Below are 23,842 nucleotides of genomic sequence, written 5' to 3'. Positions count from 1 at the left end.
TTCAATTTTACAAAGCAATCAATCAATCAATCGAACTGAATCTATAAAATCTTTCAGGCTTTTTGTTTGAGTACCATTTTTTATTTTTTCAAATCATGCTTTATTTATTATTAAAAAGGTTGATTTTAATAAAAGATAGCTGATAATGAGGAAGGGTATTTATTAAAACTGCCAGGAATGTTTTTTTTTCTTTGCAAGCTTATTCATATCTCAGAAATTCTTATTTTTGCAAGGTGTTTGTGTTATAATTATAATTAAACTCCTTTTGGGCCTTTTTGGACAATGTGAAAAGTACATAACTCAAATGTAAACAATGAATCTGATTTAACAGTCATGGCTGCTAATGCACAACAGGCAACAGGCATGAACATCAAAAGACCTCCTTACCGAACAGGTAATCACACACACATTCTTGGGGTTTTGCTTGAGCCAGTTGTACATATTCTTACACACGGCAAATAGGTTGTGAAGACTTGGGGCCTGCCTGGAAGACCAATTGCATTCAGAAACCTACAGATAAACGAGAAGGACAATTATGAGAGGAAGAAGTTCGAGAGAAAAAAATGGATGAATAAGAGAGATATAAAAATGAATAAAGATTTGGATAATCATGGATGAAATGAGGATATACAAGAAAACAATTCTTACAACAACAAGGGATTAGTGTAAGAAGGAAACTTCAGAATCATCAAATATCACATATATTATTTATATTTAAGCCAAACCTTGAATATAAATAATTCATCAATGTTGCTGCACATTTGTCATTAAAAAACAATATAACAAGTTATCCCAAAATTATATCCTTTATAACTCTAACAGCAAATAAGTTATGAGCTAGAAATAGTTGAGTCATGCAGTTAATCTGAGGAGTTATTTAATTACATGGGAAAAGCACTGTTTAATATTTAATGAAAGAAGGCCATAAGAGTCACCACAGCCACTAGGTATCATTTCTAGACAGAAATGAGTCTTGTAGAATACGTAACTGACACTACACCAGTGTTTCCCAAATCTTTTATGTCCCCCAGAGCCCCATCAATAAGGCTCAAGTACCCCTTTATTGACACAAAATTACAATTGCGTTCACTTTAAATATTATTACAGTGACCATTATTATGATGATTTACTTTTAACAACAATCAATGCTAAGGGTGAAAACCAGCCTCATCATGTAGCTTCCTCTCTTTTTAATGAGACATTTGGGACCTAATGTACAAACATTTTACATTACTGATTTAATATGGATTGCGATTTAAGCTACAAAGTGAAAAGATTAGTAATGGATGTCCATTTTTTTGACATTTCCCATGACATTTAACAGAGGGAGCATGCTTTTTAATGACAACAAAAAATGTGTTGGCCCACTTCCCAGTTCCCACTATTGAATTCTGCTGTAAATCCTGTTCTGAGTTTTAATACAAATATTTTTTAATTCAAATAAAATCAAACTCTGATGGAATGGGATGAGGAAAAAATACAGCTCTGGAAAAAATTAAGAGACCACTTACCATTGATTTCTCAATGTAAGTGGTCTCTTGATTTTTTCCAGAGCTGTAGTTATATTCAAGCTACATTCTCAGAAACGTCTTAATAATAGAGGTTGACTAGTCGACTTTAATGCTCTGCCATGACGCTTTAAAGCAGTGGTCGGCAAGTAAGGTTGGCACCGGGCCAAAAAAAAAAACAATCGCCACTAGATGGTGGGTCAGACCATAGTCAAGGGATAATTTAAGAAATTAATTGATGAAAAATGCAACTAGAATTGCCTGTGACATACTGTTACAGTACCTTTTGTAACTGGTAGTGAGCTGTCACTCTGTGATGTTAACATTTAAGATAGCCGGTGAGAGAAAATGGCACTATTAGCGACATATAGGGCATACAGAGAAAAATGGAAAGACAACTAAGCGTTCGTCCTACCTGGTTTTGTGTATGCAAAGCCAGTGTGTCTTATCTGCAACAAAGTTGTCGCTGTTTGTAAAGAATATAAAGACGGCACCAAGAGACGAAGCATGGCACCTTTTTTGCTGGTTGACACCAAGAGACGAAGCATGGCACCTTTTTTGCTGATTGACTTATCAATATTTTTGATAAAAAGGAAGCTGAATTTCATTTTTTTTATTGTTCATGTGTTGGTGCTGAGGCCCTGCGTTATAAGCAAACGTTTCAATGGTTCACTGTTCATTTTTTCATACCACACATTTTATGATGGCTATTTTAGAGGTGTGTCTAACCATCCCTTCCACAGACTCTTTTGAATGTCTTTCAGAACTTTTCACATTAAAAGCTCACAATTCATCCCAAAATAAAACATTGCAGCAAAAACTTTCTCATACTTTTTTTGAAGGCAAAATCACTAAAGACAAATTGATTGTGAGTAACTGTTGCTGTTGTAATCTCTCCAGTTCGCACCGCCCGCTCCAAGTGGTGCTCGAACCCGGGTCTTTCCACATGGGGGTCGGACGCTCTAACAAAAAGGCTAAAGGCTGCAACTTCTAGCATCAGTCACTAGAGACATAAGGGGAGTTAGATTTACCTGCACAGCTCTCACTAGTTGGCCTCCGTTACTCTATCATGACAGATCTATTTCAGAACCAGCCACTATCAAAATTATCTGGCTGCAGGCGTGGGCCAGATATTATTGCTGGCCAATCCGATAAAGCTAGGTGAGGAACGATGCAAATCATCTTGACAGCAGTCAATTAGCAACTTCGGCAAACGTCCTGCTGTGACAGAGAAAAGACGGCAGCAAATCACCAATTTGCTACTTCATTTAATTGTCGAAGACATTCAACCTTTAGCTGCAGTGCACGAAGAAGGTTTTAGAGAAACACAGCACTACATATTAACACCACATATTCCGACCACAGAGAACACCCTGCAGTGGTGGGCCCGCAACCAGGACAAATTTCCTCATTTGGCCAACCTTTGCAAAATCTACTTGCCTGTTCCAGCTACAGTTTTTTTTCACAGCCTTGGAATACCATCACCCGACAGGGGGCGAGCCTCCATCCAGCCCACGAAGATGCCTTCATCTTCTTACATGCAAACCAGGATCAAAAAGCAAAAACTGCGACTGAGCAGGACTGTGACAGTAAGTAGGCTTTCAGCCTAGATCTTGCGTGAGTGTCATTATGTTATGCCGATATATGCATCAATCCTTTTTTGGGGAGTTAATGTTATTGTGGCATTGTTGCTGTTAAGTTGCAATATGTTACGAGCTGTCTGTCAGCATCTGTAAAAAATTTTTACTAATAAATTGCAAATTGTGGCATGTTGTTGCAAAGCATTCCCATTTCTTGTGTTTTATGAATGATGTCATCAGCGGGCAATGATAGAGAAACTTCCTCTGACAAAGACCTGAAGGCAAATTTATTTATAAATGAAATCCAGATGGCATGTTTAACAAACGTAAAGTGATTTTCAGTCTTTGTATGTTGCAATTCAATTATGTATGAAATTTCCCCCATGAGCACATACACCATCATTTTGTAAAATTTTTAATGAGAAGTTATGACTTACAGGCAAGAAAGACAAGATAGAAATCTTCCCAAGTACTTTAACTCTTTCCCGGCCCGCCATTGACTGAATTTTCCGGCTTTACGTTTTTATTGTTATACGATAGGGGGCGCTATTACATATCTTCTGAAAGAGTACTGAAGAAGCAGAAACAAGCGATAGCATATGTAATCATATGCATATGTAAAATAATGTGATCATCAAAATTAAACAGCACATAAAACAAAACTGCCTAATGCCAGGACGAGTTATAGGTCTGTGCAAGCTTTGGGGGTGCTGAGGGACTCAATCTACTTATTCCGTTTTGATCATCATTCTAAATCCGATCCAGAATGATGATCAAAATGGTCAAAAATTTGACTTTTCTAAGCATTTTGCGTAAAATGTTGCTTTTTTTTTCATGAAACTTACACACATTCAAGTGTTGATCAAAAAGAATGCATGAAAGCAGAGGGTATGTTCTTTCTTTTGATATACTGCATATACAGACAGTCATACAACAAAATAGTCTGAGGGCCATTCATTTTTTGTGAAAATAATCAAACACTCTGGCAGTGGCTGGCAACTTTTCTAAAAAACGCTGGCGGGGAAAGAGTAAACATGAACACAAGCTCTTACTACTTAGCCCACTGGCACTTTGATTTGTAAAGTGATCTGGAATGTGAAATGAAAGTATGTAATTAAGGAAGTGCAGCTGATTGCACTCACTCTGTTGGAGAACTTGGCCCCTCGATAGTTCCTCTGTGACAGGTTGAAAACAGTGTAGTGGTCGGCATGCTGTGAGTCCAGAAATGAACGGATATCCTCTGTGTGGTTCCTATAGCCCATCTCTACCGTCTCAGCAGGATATGACATCACTGAAAGAGTAAAAGGACAATTAGGAAAGAATTATAACACTTCTTTCCAGTAAGTCCAGTGTGGCCAATACAAACAATGCATTAAGTGCATACAGCTGAAACACAAACACAATAATATTAGCATCTGATATACTACACTATTAAATGCTTTTAAACTGGACCTACTCCCATACAGTAGTGTCCAAAAATAATGTCCGGCCTCATAAATTGACATCTTCACCCTTAATTCAAATTAGTAAACATTTTTTAAATTTAATGAAACATCCCAAATTGTGTGGACATAATTTTTGAGACTGTCAGACTATCATAAAAATAAATAATGAACACATGCAAAAACCAGCGAAATATTAATAACTGATTATGTTGTATGATGTATGCTTTTTCCTGTGAGTTATTTGTTTTCCTATGCATTTTTGCATAGTAAAATAAAACCTGTAGCTGTAGTTAGCTTTTTTCTGCTTTAACCATGTTTAGTGTTTTGTTCTTCCCCCTTCATACTTCAAATATTTAAAAACATACAATATTTTCCTCATATTCTTATGGTTTAATCAAACTTGTATGGTCATTAAAAACAAATATCCCCTCCGGACATCACTTTTGGCCATATATGACATGAGATCATCAGAGTGAGAAATGAGCAAATACATTAAACTGGCTGACTGATTATATAATACAAGTTAAAATGGAGGACATGCATGTCCACACATATGTGATACATGTAAATATATAGAATTATTCATTACTCACCGATTATACGTGAGGTGATGTAAGCAATGTCCAACTCTCCTTTTGTATATCTAAATTGTACACAAGGGCACATATAAACTCAGTATCAACAGCATAACATATATTCATATGCATTTTGAAATGTATTTTTTTTTCTTTATTTCATTCAATTATTCTGATGTACTTAATAAAAATGGTAAAGTTCTTATTTATCAATACATTATGGTAAAATTATAACCCATTTTACTTAATTAAAAAAAAGTAAATAATTGTGGTAATGATAAATGCATCTAGTACATCTAGTATATACATGCACACTACTGTTAAAAAGTTTAGGATCACTATGATTAAAAAAAAAAAATTAATACTTTCATTCAGCAATTAAAAGCTGATTAAAATTGACAGTAAAGGCTTTCACATTTTTACAAAACAAAAATCTATTTCAAATAAATGCTGTTTCTTTGAACTTTCTTTTCAACGAAAGCCTAATAATAAGTAGCACAACTGTTTTCAGCATTAATAATAATAATAATAAGAAATGTTTCTTGACCACCAAATTAGCATATTAGAATGATTTCTGAAGGATCATATGACACCGAAGACTAAAGTAATGGCTGCTGAAAATTCAGCTTTGTATCACAGGAATAAATTAAAACAAATTGTATATTAAAATATATCAAACATTGAAAACAGTTACTTTAAATAATCATAATATTTAACAATATTACTGTTCCTTTTTGAATGGGAACTTGCACTGCGTCTGGCCAGACACTGGGGAACGACTGGTGTCTGAAGCATGTGTCTAAACGCGACTATGACGTCACTACCGGTGCGACCATGACTATAAAAGGGAGTATTTTTAGTACTCCCATCAGAGGGTCATCATACCGAGTACCCCACTCCCTAAGAGCGTGATTATCAGGTGAGTGGCTTTCTGTGAGCCTTCACATCAAAATCATGGTTGAGCATTATTAGTACTCTCCTCATACGGAGGGCCGTTATTTGAGTACTTGCTCCTTAAAGGATAAGTTCACTTTTAAATAAACTTTTGCTGATCATTTACTCACCCCCATGTCATCCAAGATGTCCATGTCTTTCTTTCTGCAGTCGAAAAGAAATTAAGGTTTTGGATGAAAACATTCCAGGGGTTTCCTCCATGTAATGCACTTGAATGGGCCCCAAACGGTTCAAGGTCCAAATGACAGTTTCAGTACAGCTTCAAAGGGCTTTAAATGATACCAAACGATGAATAGGGGTCTTATCTAGCGAAACGATCAGTTTCTGCGAGGAACCGAGCAGTATTTATGCTATTATTTTACCTCTTTTCAGACGAGTGTGATCATCTCTGAGCTCAGCCATAACTTCCGCCAAGTGAGGTCAAATACGATCGTGGTCATAGATATATTGATCGTAGATGCCTCATTCTACTGATCCGTGCAGGCGCTAATGAGGCATCTACGTATACATCTATGACCACCATCGTATTTGACCTCAATTGGCGGAAGTTATGGCTGAGCTCAGAGATGATCACGCTCATCTGAAAAGAGGTAAATTAAAAATTAAAAGGTAAAGACATGGGGGTGAGTAAATTATCAGCAAAAGTTTATTTAAAAGTGAACTAATCCTTTAAGAGTTCTTTCTCTCCAGAACCCGTTGAAGGACTTTGGGTGGGCCTTCTTGATAAACTTACAGCCAGTGAACCGGCCAGTACTCCCTAGAGGGTCATCATGTAGAGTACTCCGCTCCCCCATAGCAACTTTAGTGCTCTGCACTAAGAACCCATTTTCAGGCTGAGCAGAGTTAATCCCCTCGCTTGGAGGGTCGATATTCGAGAGTCTCTGCTTTCTAGGACATCCGTCTCTGGAATCCGGTATCCGGTATGAAGTGGTTACTGCCTGTTGCAATACCCTCTCATTGGAGGCCTCTGTGAGAGTGCTGAATCTAGAGTTTTTGCTTTGCAGACAGGTTGTAGGCTGACTAGGCTAGGATGGCGGGGGTCAGCCTCCCTGGTGATCCTAGGGGTTGATGCCTTTAAATCCCCCTGAAGTGACACATTTCCTTAAAGGAATTTACCGCTTGGCCCAGCAAGGACTTTCCTGCCAGACGCAGAGCAAGTTCCCATTTGAAAGGGAATGTCTTGGGTTACAATTGTAACTTGGGTTCTACGAGAAGGGGAATGAGACACTGCATCTCGTTGCCATGCTTTCGGGGGGCCTGCCACATCTGCTTCAGAACCCTTTTAAACTGTTGCACTGGTAATGACGTTATAGGCTGTCGCCGGCCAATACAATTGTCGAGTTTAGACACATGCTTCAGACACTGATCACGCTGTTTCATTCCTCTTCTCAGGGACCCTAGGTTACATTTAATTTACAGTGTTTTTGATCAAATAAATGCAGCCTTGTTGAGCATAAGCGGCTCCTTTCAAAAACCTTTAAAAAATCTTACTGACCACAAACTTTTGAACAGAAGTGTATATTCATGTTTCTGAGTCATCTAACTGTATTCTAGACATAGAGGACCACATTACACAACACCCAAATCACCTGAGTAATCTGCTCATGCGTGAAATCCCTCTAATGAGATGTAAACAAGCTTCTTTTCTAAGCCTCTGTGCAAGAGGTGAATAAAACACACTAGTAGTTTACAGTGTGTGTGTGTGTGTGTGTGTGTGTGTGTGTGTGTGTGTGTGTGTGTGTGTGTGTGTGTGTGTGTGTGTGTGTGTGTGTGTGTGTGTGTGTGTGTGTGTGTGTGTGTGTGTGTGTGTGTGTGTGTGAGTGAGTGTGCAGTGGTCTGTGGGTGTCATTCCCCCTTTGCACAGTGGTGGAAAATAGCAGTTTGTTTAATCATTATCAAAGTATTTGTGTGTGTAAGAGAAAAGCACACGGAGTTGAAGAGAGACTTTTTTTCATTATACCTTATGTTGATCATTTAAATATTTTTAATTTAGCAGGGTTATTATGCAGTACATTTTCATGTCCCAAATATGTTTTAATATATTGGACAAAATAGTAATATAACAAAATATTAATAACAATATTTTTGGTTACCTAATAAAACTTTTAATTTTCACTGAGTTTAATAAGCTCTGACTTAAGAGCACCCTAAGTAACCTGGTGGATCTGATCTGTTTCTGGGTCAGTCAGGGGCAAAATGCTACATTACATAAGAACTTCGTACTATGTCTACACATTAGTGTTGAATGCTTTCCTTTCAGCTGAGTGATAAACGCACATGAATAGTTCAGAAGTTCTGGAAGCTCAGCTATCCCATGCATCACCAGAGTATCCTCTGGATAACTGCACACCAGCTGGGTCACAAAACACACAACCGTAACAAAGAGTAAACAGGGGTTTCCTGCTGAACAAGCAGCTTTATGTCTACGGTCTGTTATGCAGTTGATGATAGCGATGATGGTTATGAAGGTATTGTGTCATTAACATGAAGATATTATGTCAGTCAGAGAATGATCATTGTGCATATAAGCACATTGAAGTATAAACTCACATAAATATATTTTTAGAATATTTAAAATAACAAAAAAAAACACTTCAATACTTAGTATGTAAATCTAAGAGAGACCAGATGACATGTTGTAACGAACCAACACCATCGCTTGGCGTGAGTGCCCTCCCCTCTATTCTTATGCCATAACTAACACACACATATCTAAACAGAGTCATTACATTGAGAAATCTTGATTTATTAATAGTAACATTCGTTACACAAAACTAGGTTACCAGGAACTCTATTGAAAGACCTTGACTCTGTTTTCTCTGGAGTCCTACACATGAACACAAGTGCAAACATGCACAAAACTCATGCACAAAATTTGTTTTTCAATCATGGTGGGGAATTTTCATGGATTTCTACTGTTTTTATACTAAGCAACACTATTTGCTATATTTAACTAGCTGTTTTCTGAGTTAGGATAATGTAGGTGATTCTTTGTGGGTACACAAAACCTAACTTACGTGGCCACTTGGTTCATAACCTTGGTAGAGGTGTCTTTGATGGTGTCTTTGAGGTTGTCCTTGATGTTGCTGAAGAACTTTCCAGCACCTCCTTTCACCATATCCAGAAGTCCCCCTCCATAGTTTCCGTCCATATCTGGAGACGGAGGGCCTTTGAATGAGCAGAATTTCATATCTTACAACACACATGCAGACGGGACACCACAAACACACATTTTACATGTCATGACTAGTAATAGACTGGTATCTCGATATATACACTATACAAAAGTTTTTATTTTTATCAATGTTGTGGAAACTGTGACATTTTTTTTTAGGATTCTTTGATGAATACAAAGTTCAAAAGAACATACGTTATATCGGTTGATAATGGCAGTTGAGTATCAGACATCTTTACTTTTCAGCGCCATAGGCTCTCATTGGTTTGATGATGTTTATGCTACAAAAATGATAAAACGATTTGCCCTGGGGTACTGTAAAACTGATTCCAGGTATCCTGAGAGGATTTTCTGTTTGTCATACTCTCATTAAGTTAAGATTCAAGTTAGAAAGTCCCTGCTAACGTACAAAACTAAACAAACTAACTGTTCTCACGTCATGTCACAGTGTAGGTCAAAAACACATAAACAAAGGTCTACATTTCAGTCCCTCTCCATATTAAACTGGTTAAATGTACATTAATTCAATCTTACCCTATAGTCCATGAACAGTGTTGATCCTGGATTGTGAATTATCATCTAATTTGTTTTTGTATACATTTTTGATATTTCTGTGAATTTAGATATGTTTAAGCTCTACATTATCTGTCTTACTAAGGAGGGACTCCTATTTTGATGGGTATAGACCTGCGATGTCGTTTTAACGGTCATAAATATCGTAAATCCTGCAACGTTTTTTGCATTTTCATTTTTTTTTTACACATATGTACATTTATAGCACTAATAGGCTACTTTGTATTTTATTACTTTTGCATCAAATTACAAAAACAAGTTACCGCTGCTGTGATGTTGTTTCTAATACAGCGTCTATGGGAGTCATGATACAAATTTACACATTTCTCTCTTTTTACTGCCATTATTAATCTCACTATTTTTTCCCTCTTTTTGAAAGTTGTGAAATCACTATTGTGGTGTTTTTCTTTTGTTATTTGAGCAAATGGGCACACAAAAAAATATTTAATGTATTCTCTCATTCACAGCTATAATATTTAACCCAACTATGATGACTTCTGCTCTATTATAGTCTACGGAGCGTTTATCGGAGTTGTTTTGCAGATACAGAGTTTACAGTTTATTAGCACCCCCAAAAAGGCATAATGGTCTGTACATGTTTGCAGTTAGTTGTATAAGTGCTTTTGTGTAATTTGCTGTGAAGGTTAATAATAATGCAACGGAGAGAGAGAGAGAGAGTTTGCGAATGAGACGTTAATGCGCACTTCTTATGCTTTGTTTGTTCAGCTCTTACGGTGATTTTTCTAGAGTGAAAAAGGATGTAATAAACTTCATAAACCATCAGTAAAGTTTGTTCATCATTCGGACGGGGTACTCTATATTCTGTGTCAAAAAACATCTTGGTACAAGGTTTTCACACTGACAGCTGTCATTAACAGTAACAGTAACTAAGGGGGGCGAGGCTTACTGATAGGTCAATTGTCACTTTTAAACAATGTAATTTTTTTTTTTTTACTTAAAAAAAAGAAAGAAAAAATCTTAATGAACCCAAACTTTTGATTGGTAGTGTATAAACTCGGCTAAACAGTCATGACTACACATTATACATGCTTATACAATGACTAGCATGCAGACAACCATGAAAAAAAATAGTACATCTCTATCAAACATGCAGCATCATTAAGACAGATGTCTAATGCTGCAGTCGCTCTGATCACCAAGGAAACCCAATATCAAAGCATGTGCTGATCGTGTTTATCTGAAGGTTAAGATTCCCTTGTAAACACAGTTACTAGACGCTCAGAACCAAAACCTTCTCTTCTAAACCAGGAATTTTCACAAACCCATTATTTGAAATATAGGAGGTCATCATAAATAGGCGAATCTAAAATAAATGCTACTGTATTTACAGATGCCTCTTGAGCCAAAAGTGCATTAGATGATGAGGGTACGAAAGATGATGTGTGAAAGTGAGCAGAAAGAGCCAATGAAACAGACATGAGGAAATGGAGAAAACATTGAGCATCTGGCATGTTTATGAGAGTATGCCATATACTGTATGTCCATGACACTAGACCACACCCAAAACAAAAATCTGACTCAGTCACCTCCCACTCAGCTACAGATTTCACCTCCACACACACACACACACACACACACACACACACACACACACACACACACACACACACACACACACACACACACACACACACACACACACACACACACACACACACACACACACACACACACACACACACACACACACACACACAGCTGGCAATTCTTATCAGTAGGTAGGCAGGCTACAATACTGGGTGGTCAAACAATGTCATGCATCAGCATTCTAATACATACAGACCACTGTCAGTAAGAGTCACACATCCCACAATCCCAGTCAGTTTATGTACTATGGAAGTTTGTCATACAATGGATGGACAAAAATATGTGGTCCTCCCTTTGTTGTTATAAGGCTTCCTCTCTAGGGACTTGGCTGGAACAATGTGTCAAAGAAAATTTATTATGTTTTGATAAATTTCATAAACATCATCCCTAATTCCATGTCATGTTTCACACAAAACAAGACTCTAGAGCAGATGCTAATGGCTAGTTTTTAGGGTTTCCTAGGTTACTGATTAATCCCATCTATATCTAGTTCTCTATGTATTAGTACTCCTACGTTGTGTTCAATCCTGTGTCGGTTCTCGTTGATTTAGTGTGGTGAATGTGATTATTCTTTGTGTATTCTGGTTTAAGTCTCTGTGTTTTTTAAAGTATCTAAATTCTGTGCCGTGCATCTCGTGTCTACCATACATACGAGTCAATTGACATCATGCCCTGACATAATGTGCTTTCTAAATGTAAATCTTTGCGCTGCTGCTGTTTGGATCTAAACACTGATATCTATGGACGTGATAGATAGGAAATAAATAGAAACATATATAGTCACTAAATCATTCATTCAGCCAATTCAATCAAAAAAAGATTTTTTTAGTTTCTAGTTCATTGTCTAGTTATCACATATTTTGTAAATGTTACATTATCCTAAATGTTTCCAATGTTTAAATCCAGAGAAATAAATTTTAACCAGTGTAACGGCCCGTGCCATCGCGTCACCTGCCAATGACATCATATTCGTGTTACCCTCGATTTCTGGTTTTACTAGAAACCATGGAAACACCAAAAACGCTTTCATGTTTTAAATTTTATTAAGACAGGTGAGCAGGTTTAATTTATCAAATAAAGTGAATTAAACTGCATGATTAGTAATTCAGCACTTGCAATTATTTCATTAGAATGAAATAAAATAATGTGAATTTAAGTGATCAAACATAACTATAACAAAGTTCAAGTTCTGGGAAGAAGGAGACGAACGATAAACTTAACTTTATTTGTAAAGTAAACAAACAACTAATCGAAAGGAGCGGCAGCGGTCTACTGCGGCATATAAGCATAATAACATGCATATATAAGCGAAATAATGCAAAAAAAAAAACAACAACATAAAATGTCTCAGGGCAATGTCCCCGCCCTGCTTCATACTAGCCTGGCTCCGCCCTCCTACGTACTTCCGCTCAATTTTTATTTTCCTTCAGTACTCCGTCTGGGACTGCTGTATATGCTTAGGTTTTCTCCCGAACATACGTCACGACCAAACGTTAGCAATTGGTTAGGCAGATCCAGAGTGACTCTTGGCAGATCCAATAGTTTTAAACTTCAACAGAGTACTCGCCTTCAAGGAAGTAAACGCTTGTCAATGGAGAGTGGCCAGACTCTATGTACAAATGAAATGTACGAGAGTCTGGTAAGACCAGGCTAGCTTTATACCACAGTAACATTAATAAAACTTAGGCTATATATATTAGATCATCTATGAAAATGCCTGACTCCCGACGGATTGCTTTCCATTGGCTATGGAGTTGAAGACGACAACTCCCATAGACTTGGTCGGCGTCGTGTCATAGCTGGGGGGCGTGGCGTGGGGGAAAACAGTAGCCTAGAAATCTAGACGCACCCTAGCGGCAGACAATTTATTTTGCCGCGAGTGTAGTCTAGCAACTCTCGGTAGACCTGAGAGCTGGAAAAACCAAACTCTGGTCAGGCCAATCACAGCGTGTGTAGAGTCGGTGGACGGGCTTAACATAATGACGGCACGTCACGGCAGAGTTGCGGAGGTTCTGCGAGCTACTCGTAAACAAAGAAGCTGATGAACAGCAGTCTTTTGAATCGGCTTTGGCCGCGACTCTGGAAGACTTGGAGTTAAGCTTTTCTTTGAGAAAAAACAAAGAACAGCACTGAAGTCATTCTTAAAGGGTTAGTTCACCCAAAAATTAAAATTATGTCATTAATTACTCACCCTCATGACGTTCGACACCCGTAAGACCTCCGTTCATCTTCGGAACACAAATGAAGATATTTTTGTTGAAAGCTGATGGCTGAGAAAGGCTTCAGATAGGCCTCCATTGGAATTCAGTACATTTACACTCACAAGACCCATAAAAGGCACTTAAAACGTCGTTACAAAGTCCATCTCACCACAGTGGCTCAACAATAATTTTACGAAGAGACGACAATAGTTTTTGTGCGCAAAAAAAAAATGAAAATAACGACTTTATTCAACCTCTTCTTGTCTTCCGTGTGTGCCTCCACGACGCATGCGCGAGAATATGACGTAGCGCCGGGGTTTGGGAATCCATGAAATGCTCACTTTAGCCCCATTTTGAGCACTACGCCGATACCTAAAGCATGATCAATGTAGAATTCAACAGCTTAGATACGCACGTCTTCCTCTGCTTGTAAACAAATCGCTTCTGGCTCATGTGTCCGAACGCCGGATCTGCGTCATATTCTCGCGCATGCGTCGTGGAGGCACACACGGAAGACAAGAACAAGTTGGATAAAGGCGTTATTTTGATTTTTTTTTCGCACAAAAACTATTGCCGTCGCATCGTAAAATTATTGTAGAGTCACTGTGGTGAGATGGAGTTTGTAACGACGTTTTAAGTGCCTTTTATCGGTCTTGGGAGTGTAAATGTACTGAATGCCAATGGAGGCCTATCTGAGGCCTTTCTCAGCCATCAGCTTTCAACAAAAATATCTTCATTTGTGTTCCGAAGATGAACGGAGGTCTTACGGGTTTCGAACGACATGAGGGTGAGTAATTAATGACATCATTTTCATTTTTGGTTGAACTAACCCTTTAAGAAAAGAAGATGTGTTCGAAGTTTTGCCGATCGGATACGCCGAAAGTCTACCAACTAACGTTAGCTCGGCTTCACCTTCTTCTTTGCTCTGGTTGGTTGTAGCGCTCATGGTGCTATCCAATTGCCTGCAGAGGGAATTTGAAAGACAACCGTTTATCCCGCCCCTCGGATTGAGCCCTGTCAATGGTGAGTTTCCAGACCCAACATCTTGATGTGGGTCTGGCTTGTCAGGCTAGGAAAACAGTCCATTCCCTCACAATGTAAATGCATGGGGTTAACCCAGTTTAGCCGGTGTAGAATCACTTTTGCCGCTCGGAGGAGCAAGATCTATAGAAAACTGAGCCATATTGGGCCAGATTGTCCGTACAGTATCTGTGACTGATAAACGACCCAACGGAATCAATGGCCAGAGGTGTCATTTTCTCATCAAAATACATGTTGCTCCGCCGACACCCATATAGGTACGACATGCCTGCTTCATGAATCACCCAGTCTTTCGATGAAGACGTTCATTCAGTCTTCTTGAATTTAATGGATTAAAAGTATGTATTACATACATTTAACGTTTTAAAATGATCATAAAACGTGTCTTGTACTATGAAATTGACACGTCAGTGTCACAATATTATTAGAATTACAACAATAGCAAAGTTTTTTTATTAACTTTTTTTAAAGCAACCGTCTTCATTAAAAGACTGGGTGATTTATGAAGTAGCCTAGCTATTATATTGTGTAAAATTTGTGGGTGCAGCAGCATTTTGACGCGAAAATGTTCAAGTATCGTACATATAATGTGACAATCAGATTGAAGCACAGCATGAGCCCAGCCCTTCCCATCATGAAATAATGAAGGCTTTTGAATGTTTTGTACAACCTCACGCATTATGTGGCTATGTGATCGCTCATCGTGAAAAACTGCTATAAATAAATAAAATTGAGTCCCGTGACAAGTATGACTTTATTGGCGATTTGCTCAACAAACTTTTGCCATTGCTATTAATGAAATCTCTTTTTTTAACAAACAAAACTTTTTTAATACCAGCATCATGTAGTGCAAATGTTTAATTGTAATGGGCGCATTGCACAGGCTTTCTGAATTGACGAACGGCTCCATCTGTTTATTTAGCAGTATGAAACTTCAGATCAGGGCTTACTAGAGGTGCAGAACGCCACATGGCAACTTTTCGGGATTGCACCAAGTAAAAATAAATTGTAATCATTACAAAGAGTAAAGATAAAGCGTCTAACAAGGTCTACGTGCATTCATTCTAATGGATTGTTTTCCCCCACGGCATATAGCGGATATGACATTTTGTGGGCGTTCCCAGTAATGCCGACCAAGTCTATGAATCCACACTCATTCATGGCGTCATCAAGCTGCGCCTTTGCTATTGTTTTTAATAAGCGACCTTTAACGGCAAAACTTACATGCTGTGCCTTTAATTATATATATATATATAAATATATATATATATATATATATATATATATATATATATATATATATATATATATATATATATATATATATATATATATATATATATATAGTTTATTTAATTTTTATATACACTAAAACAAAGCAAAGCACATGGCACATTTGTACAAAAAACTTACGTTTCTGTGCATTCTATATATACTACAATGAGTTACAAACAATTAGTGGAACTGTCACCCATTGTCACATTTGGTTTTGGTTTCAGTTTCTGTTCCTTTGACTTTTAATTTGTATGTTATGGTTTTCCTGTGTTTACTTGCATTCTCCTGCTGCTGTGTTCCATTTCTAGTTGTATTCTTTGTCATTTTGTTAAATAAAAATTAAAGCTGAAATCTCCTGTCTCCTTGCCTTACCCTGTATCTCCTCTCTCCTTGCCATACCCTGCCGTGACACCCATACAGTAATTTACAGACATTTCTACAGTATGTTCATTTAAGATAACTTCCTTGCAGCCGAACACGTGTCCTTACACTCAGATATGTTAAATGTCTTTTATTCTACAGTAAAGCGCTGCAGCTTTTCATTTATTTTTAATTAATGTCAAATACATGTCATTTTGAATTGCTGTCAATAGAAAAATATGCTTTTAGAACTCTATATAATGTGAAAATATTTTTGACGAGTAAACAGTGAAAAACATTGTCAGCACTTTTCTACCTCCAACTTGTTGTTGCTTTTGTTGGCCAAAAGCAGGGTGGCCTGGCACTGTTTTAGTAGTGGGCCCGGCCAGAGAGTGGGCTTCCTGTCAGACTTGCCATTAAGGTACAGAGGAGCTCTATTCTGTGTGAGCAAATACGCAGGAATGTAGTTGACTTCAAAGCCCAAGGCTGCCCTTCTCACAGAGCACAGGGTTTTTTGAACTCCTACTAATGTCCCTTTAATCGCACAAAGAGCCCAATAGCGCTTGTATACATGTGTCAGAGAGGGGGGGGGGGGGGGGGGCGTCCTAACCACAAAGATCAGATCAGTGGATTTATAATATAAAAGAATGGGTTCCTAGCACATTTGCTCTTTTATTCTCTATCCCTATCACAATCCTCCTTTCTTTTGCTCCTTTAATTCAGAGGAATTGAGTCACAGAGAGTGGCTCTGTGATGTGCAGCCCCCTGTGTGTGTTTGTGTGTATAATTGTGTGCTTGTGTGTCTTGTTACAAGACCCGACTGGCTTTTCAATTATAGATCACCTACAGGCTCATACAAAGCTACTGTCTTTTCAAGCAGCAATTTAAAACATTCAGAATTCCCTCATAAAATTCAAAGTGAATATTATGAAACTAAACGAACAGAGGTTTGATCAAGGTCAGCAGTTTCTCTAAAATGAGCTTATATTAGAATCTCACTCTAATAGCACTGTGATTAGGCTTCCTGCTGAAAACATGGCCGCTGCACTGAAGCAGCCACAGAATCAACAACCCAGCAATGCCTCACAACACTAAAATAGGCTGGTCCTGCCTTCTGATGAAAACAATACTAGTTCTTTGTAAGTGACCTGCCAGAACTGTCTTTTCAATAAAGACATAAGAAGCAAGCAATTGGTTAACCATGCCATGTATGAAGAGAAAACATTGTATTTTAAGAGGTTTTCCTATAAAATATTCTAAAATACAAATATGTTTAACAAAGCAATGTACATACGTTTAAGATGTTGAAATGGTTTTCATATAAAGGAAAAAAGTACTGCCATATAAGCAGTGTTGAATGGTGCTATGCCACCTTTTATGTAAATTATGATTTCATTATTATCTGAATTATTTATTTGGTGCTATTTAAATATATTGTTTTTTTAAATCTCAGATGGTGTTTTATGTTGGTGACTGTGATTACGGTCAATGGGAAGGCTACTTTTGATTACCAAGTTAACTTGTTTGTAACTTGTTTAAATCATAATGCAATGTGTTGTTATCGGTACACTTTACAGAAATTAACAGCTTTTAATAGCTAGCATACAATGAAGAATTTGTAACATCTAAATTAAGTGATTTTTTAATATTTAACATTGCCGAATCAACCTAAATACATTGATTCACAATAATAATACCAACAATAATATCAATAAAACTAAATAATTTTTAATGGTTAAATCAAGTAAATAGTTCTTTACGATGACAAACGCAGTGTTCATATGTTGACATTATACGGATGTCATTAAATTACATACAGTTAGGAACTGTAAAATATATAGTGACCAAAAGTGCCATCCTGTAGGCTAATTCTTGTAGCATCTTCACTGTGTTTTTGATTTTATTAAATTATTAAAAAAAATATATTATAGTGTAGGCTTTATAAATGCTTTTTCTCTCACACACATCCAAAAACACCAGACGGAAGCAGACACCAGCTGGGACTAAAAGAACCTGACACTAGCTCTTCCTCATGTCTCAGTTTTGAAGGCCACCTTTCATCCCAGATCACTGCAGTAAAACAGGAGCAATCCCAGTATTACAATACAGATATCCAAAATCTGTTTTAGGTATTGCTATCCTAGTCCATATAAAACTACATGCAAGAAGCCCAACTACATGCATGTCCAAAGAAAAGTGCAAAACTGCATAGCACACCAATGTGTGAGACAACAACAATCGTCAATTATACACATATATCTAGTTCACAAAACTCGAATTTCAATAGCTGATCTGTCAACTAACAATCAAAGTTACTGTAGCTTCCTACACGCCAGCTATATATGGCTTTGATCAATTGTCATGACACAGCACGCGAACAGACGACACGAAGCACATGCTTCCGGCGGATATCGACAACTAATATTTAATCCACCACCGAGGATTCTTACAGAAAATCAGCATGACTTGAAACAAACACAAAACAGGTTGGTGTCTATCACAACGAAGGAGCGTCTGGCCTGCAAGCGCCAAACCGGTCGTCGCGGTTTTCATACCTGAGCTGTCCATGGTGCTGTAGTCGTCCTGTCGTGCGGGGCCTGTCTTAACGCTGCCGAGGGTCACTGCCGTCAAACTGCTGCCGCTGCCGCCGCCGCTTCGTCCCCCGGTGCAGAATTCTCCGCTGCTATCGACCAGCTGCAAAGATTCGTAGCCATCATAACTGCTCTTTTTCTTGTAGCCACCTAGCAGGCTCATGAGCACAACTGGGAATCACATAGACGTACGACAACGATGATTTCAAGAGACTACGGGAATGCACATGTTCTGTATGGCAGCTCGGAGGGAGGGAATAATGTGCTTTCCAGCAGGCTGCCCCGCTACATACGGCCGCTAGCTGCAGGAGAGAAGAGGGCGGTGTGTCATCAAGCGCCGCATTTACTACGCTGCACACACACAGAGCCAGCAGCCAATCAATGCAGCCAGTTAGCAGCCCACTCTGCACCCTCAATCCACATCCAGTGTCTGTTTTATACCTCATTATTTCTGATACATTTATAATAAATCGATAACTTATTTGATAATATTAATAATGTGAATCATCGATTATTAAAAATACATTCATACATATACATGTAAAAGGTCCAGACACATTAAAGACTATTTAGGAGGGAAAATGTGCGTAATTGTCATGAAAATAATAAAACTGAAATTCAGAACTGCATGCGTCTTACGGAAGAACACTGCAGCCGGAGCTACTTCTCTCTGTTTATGTCTATGGCGAGTCACGCAGGGACTGTGCTCCTCCGCAGCGCTTCCAACCAGAGCTGTCTGAAATAGTCCCAATATAAACACTTATTGTACCATAATAATTCAGGGTAAGACAAAAACACGGTTTGGAAAATGGATTCATGTTGTACAGTCTCATTATATCATTTTTGTAAATCTTGAACACAAAAAAAGTTACGGACAGCAGCTTTAACTAGTTTGGCCAATTTGGTAATGCTTTTAGCTCCATTTAACACATTTAACCATGTCCAATCCAAAGAAATCGGCTGAATTTTGGGGAATTTTTTTTTTTTTTGCCTGAAAAACTTCAGCACACACCAGGTTGTGCTTGTTCAAATTAGCTTGTTCTTGCTTTGCATGTACAAATAAACATTTCAGAACAATTCATTTCTAAACATTGAAGGCTGAGACATGATAATACAGGCATGCCTATTTAGTTTAAAGGGTTAGTTCACCCAAAAATGAAACATTACTCATTAATTACTTACCCTTATGTCGTTCCAAACTTCATCGCAAGACGTTCATCTTCGGAACACAAATGAAGATCTTTTTGATGAAATCGGAGAGCTTTATGTTCCTTGATAGCTATGCAACTACCACTTTGATGTTTCAAAAAGCCATAAAGAGATCGAAAAACAAATTCAAATGAATTGAGTTTAGTCCAACTTTTCTGAAGAGACACGGTGGCTTTATATGATGAACAGATTGAATTTAGACTTTTATTCATATATAAACATTCATCAACTCACACATCAGTTGTAAACAAACAGAAGTTCAAGCATGTTTGCTTGATGTGCAAGAACCAATGAGGTTCATTCTCGTGTGTTACACAGCACATTTGAGCTTCCACAAGAACCATTGAGGTTAATTCTCGTGTGTTGCGTACAATGCGCAGCACGTTTGAACTTCCGAAAGAACCAATGAGGTTCATTCACCTTTGAGCTTCTGAAAAAACCAATGCGATCATTCTTGTGTGTTACACAGCACGTTTGAACTTCCGAAAGAACCAACGAGGTTCATTCACGTTTGAGCTTCTGCAAGAACCATTGAGGTTCATTCACGTTTGAGCTTCTGCAAGAACCATTGAGGTTCATTCTCGTGTGTTGCGTACAATGCGCAGCACGTTTGAACTTCCGAAAGAACCAATGAGGTTCATTCTCATGTGTTACACAGCACGTTTGAGCTTCTGAAAAACCAATGCGATCATTCTCGTGTGTTACACAGCACGTTTCAGCTTAAAAGAACCAATGAGGTTCATTCTCGTTACGCAGCATGTTTGAACTTCCGAAAGAACCAATGAGGTTCATTCACGTTTGAGCTTCTGCAAGAACCATTGAGGTTCATTCTCATGTGTTGCGCACAATGCGCAGCACGTTTGAGCTTCTGCAAGAACCAATGAGGTTCATTCACGTTTGAGTTTCTGCAAGAACCATTGAGGTTAATTATTGTGTGTTGCGCACAATGCGCAGCACGTTTGAACTTCTGAAAGAACCAATGAGGTTCATTCACATTTGAGCTTCTGCAAGAACCAATGAGGTTCATTCACGTTACGCAGCACGTTTGAACTTCCACAAGAACCAATGCAGTTCATTCACGTTTGAGCTTCTGCAAGAACCATTGAGGTTCATTCTCGTGTGTTGCGCACAATGCGCAGCACGTTTGAACTTCCGAAAGAACCATTGAGGTTCATTCTCATGTGTTATACAGCACGTTTGAGCTTAAAAGAACCAATGAGGTTAATTCTTGTGTGCTACACAGCACGTTTGAGCTTCCACAAGAACAAAAGAGGTTCAATCTCGTATGTTAAAAAGCAAGTTTGAACTTCTGAAAGAACCAATGAGGTTCATTTTCGTGTTACGCACATTTGAACTTCCGCAAGAACCAATGAGGTTCATTCATGTTTGAGCTTCTGAAAGAACCAATGAGGTTCATGCTCATGTGTTACGCAGGATGTTTGAGCTTCCACAAGAGCCAATGAGGTTCATTCAGGTTTGAGCTTCTAAAAGAACCAATCACTGCATGAAAAAAGGTGTATCCGGACCAGGATACTCCTGTATACACTGCTGAAATTCGGAAGAATCCAGGAGTATACTGGCCGGATAGGTCAAATTCCATGGATCCGTATATGTCCGTATACATCCGAAATGGTACCAAATCGGATGTATGTTGTGGCCGTATACTCCCATGCTACAGCCATTTGTTGCCATGGCAAATAATCCCATCAAGTTTTTCCCAGGAGACATTTTCACACCTCTAAACAGCTTTGCCTTCCATCCCCTATTGGTCCTTCATCTCAAACTGGATTGGTTGTTTTTTTTTTAAACCACTCCCAAAACCCAGACTGCTATTGGAGGACAGGACGCATTGAAAACCCAGTCAAGTGACTTTATTGGTTACTTCTAAGGCTAAGGGTGGGCTAGGTTTTGTAGCATACGGACTTGATTGGTTATAGGCCAGCTATGCAGATTTTGCTCATTAATATATAATATATATAAAAAATAATCCCCTCTCCCTCCCAAAAGAAAAATACACACAAAACAATTTGAGAAAGTCTGAAATATTTATTAAAAAGGTATAAAAAAAAAAAAACATTCTTAACAGCATTATAAATGAACATTAAAACAATGGTGAAACAAAAACAAGTGAACTTAATGTATTTAAAAGGGATGAAAATGTAAAGGAACAAATGTAAAAATATAAACAGTCCAAACAACATTATACGTTAAAATGAATTGGTAAAGAAACAAAAAGGGAAAAAAAAATGAACAAAATGCATTTAAAAGAGAGATGTAAAGGAATAAAATACACAGTGAACATAAAAAGGAAAAGAATAAATATACAAATTAAACAATATAAAATGAGAACAATAAATTTATAAGACAAAAAAAGTGTATATAAAATATATTAAAATACATATAAATATTCCAAGTAAACAATATAACCAAATAAAAAGAACAAAGAGCATTATAAACATACATTAAAATTAATGGGGGAAAAGATAAGTGAACAAAATGTTTCTAAAGGAAGGCGACGTAAGAGGAACAACAATACAAAACGTGGAGATCAAAAGCAACATGGACATCTAAAAAGGAACAAACATACAAAGTATACAATATAAAACGAGACAAAGAAATCTATAAATTAAAAAGTGTATATAAAATATATGTAAATACTCTATATATGGGAACCAATAAAAGTATAAGTATATAAACATAGGAATAAAGAAAATATAAAATGGAACAATTGAATATTAAAATTATAATTATAAAATAATTGTGACCAACTCTAACACAATGTTGTTTGAGCTAGCCTAACCATCCACACTGGCCTTCCATCAACAACAGCAGCATCTTCATCAGACATCTTGTCTATAGTTGCGGTCTTCCACAGGTTCTGTGTTGGTTTGTGCAACCCTGGACCTGGTCTCCAGCAACTGCAAAACATGACAGTGAATTAACCACTAAAACTCAGAGAGAAGTATAATAACATTCTGGAGGGAAAAAGCTTAACCGGTTTCTTAACTTACCCGTCTCTTTCTCTGACGGTTCTGTGTGATGTTCTTCATAGTGTTTCTTTTCTGGGCCTTTTCAGACTGAGCTAAAGAATACTTCCTCAGCAAAGTCTCACAAAATAAAATACATCTTGCGACCTGCCAAATAATACATTAATAATATATAGTTAATGCCAATAAAAGTAAGTAAAACAATTCAATTAAAATGTATTTGTATAGCGCTTTTCACAATACATATTCAGGGTTTTTCCTGGGTCAAAAATGGTCTTCGGTGGTGGCTGACAGACATGGTCATCCATACACACACACATACGCACGGTAAAAAAAAAATACCCTACCCACTTCATCTGCAAGCGCAATACTGACAATAAATTTGAAATAAATTCAAAAAAAGTTTGTAACTTTTGCTTATCTTATTTTGATACCTTGATGTTTGTTTTTGTTCCTCATTTTTACACTATTTACTGATAATTGTTTTGGTATATAATCATATCAATATAAAAAAAATAGTATAAAAAAAATGAACAAATAGCCTAATTTTCTGCCATATACAATCAGCTAGCTAACAACACATTTGTTCTGGGTTCACCTCACTCCAGTCTAAACTAAATGATTTTAGGCTATTTATTTTACTACACATTGTCCACATAAATAAGCTGAAAGACTGTTGATAATTAAAAATAATTCTTACTATCCACTCTTGCTAAAGTGGGTAAGCACACTTGTGTTCTCATTTCAGGTGTTGTTCTGA

The 23,842-nt window shown here is 37.5% G+C and overlaps 1 protein-coding gene across 10 annotated transcripts in view; it reads right to left on the bottom strand.

The window, feature by feature from the left end:
* dnajc6 (DnaJ (Hsp40) homolog, subfamily C, member 6) overlaps positions 1–23,842 on the bottom strand; it is a gene marked incomplete at its 5' end in the record, with an annotated part of 54,833 nt that overhangs the window by 20,761 nt on the left and 10,230 nt on the right. For 3 of the 10 annotated variants that reach the window (XM_079840349.1, XM_079840347.1, XM_079840346.1), the window contains 5 exons: positions 388–510; positions 4,231–4,379; positions 5,127–5,176; positions 9,080–9,230; positions 18,851–18,989. In XM_079840349.1, coding sequence (XP_079696475.1) covers positions 388–510; positions 4,231–4,379; positions 5,127–5,176; positions 9,080–9,230; positions 18,851–18,863 — 486 coding nt within the window. Of the gene's footprint in view, positions 1–387; positions 511–4,230; positions 4,380–5,126; positions 5,177–8,339; positions 8,416–9,079; positions 9,231–18,850; positions 19,050–23,842 lie in introns of those variants that run through there. The other 7 variants (XM_079840342.1, XM_079840344.1, XM_079840345.1 and 4 more) reach the window with 3 other exon arrangements.

This window comes from Gobio gobio (assembly GCF_949357685.1).
Source record: "Gobio gobio genome assembly, chromosome: 17".
In the NCBI taxonomy this organism is placed as follows: Eukaryota; Metazoa; Chordata; class Actinopteri; order Cypriniformes; family Gobionidae; genus Gobio; species Gobio gobio.
Note: the sequence above shows the minus strand (reverse complement) of the source record. Positions and strands in the feature narration are given on the sequence as shown.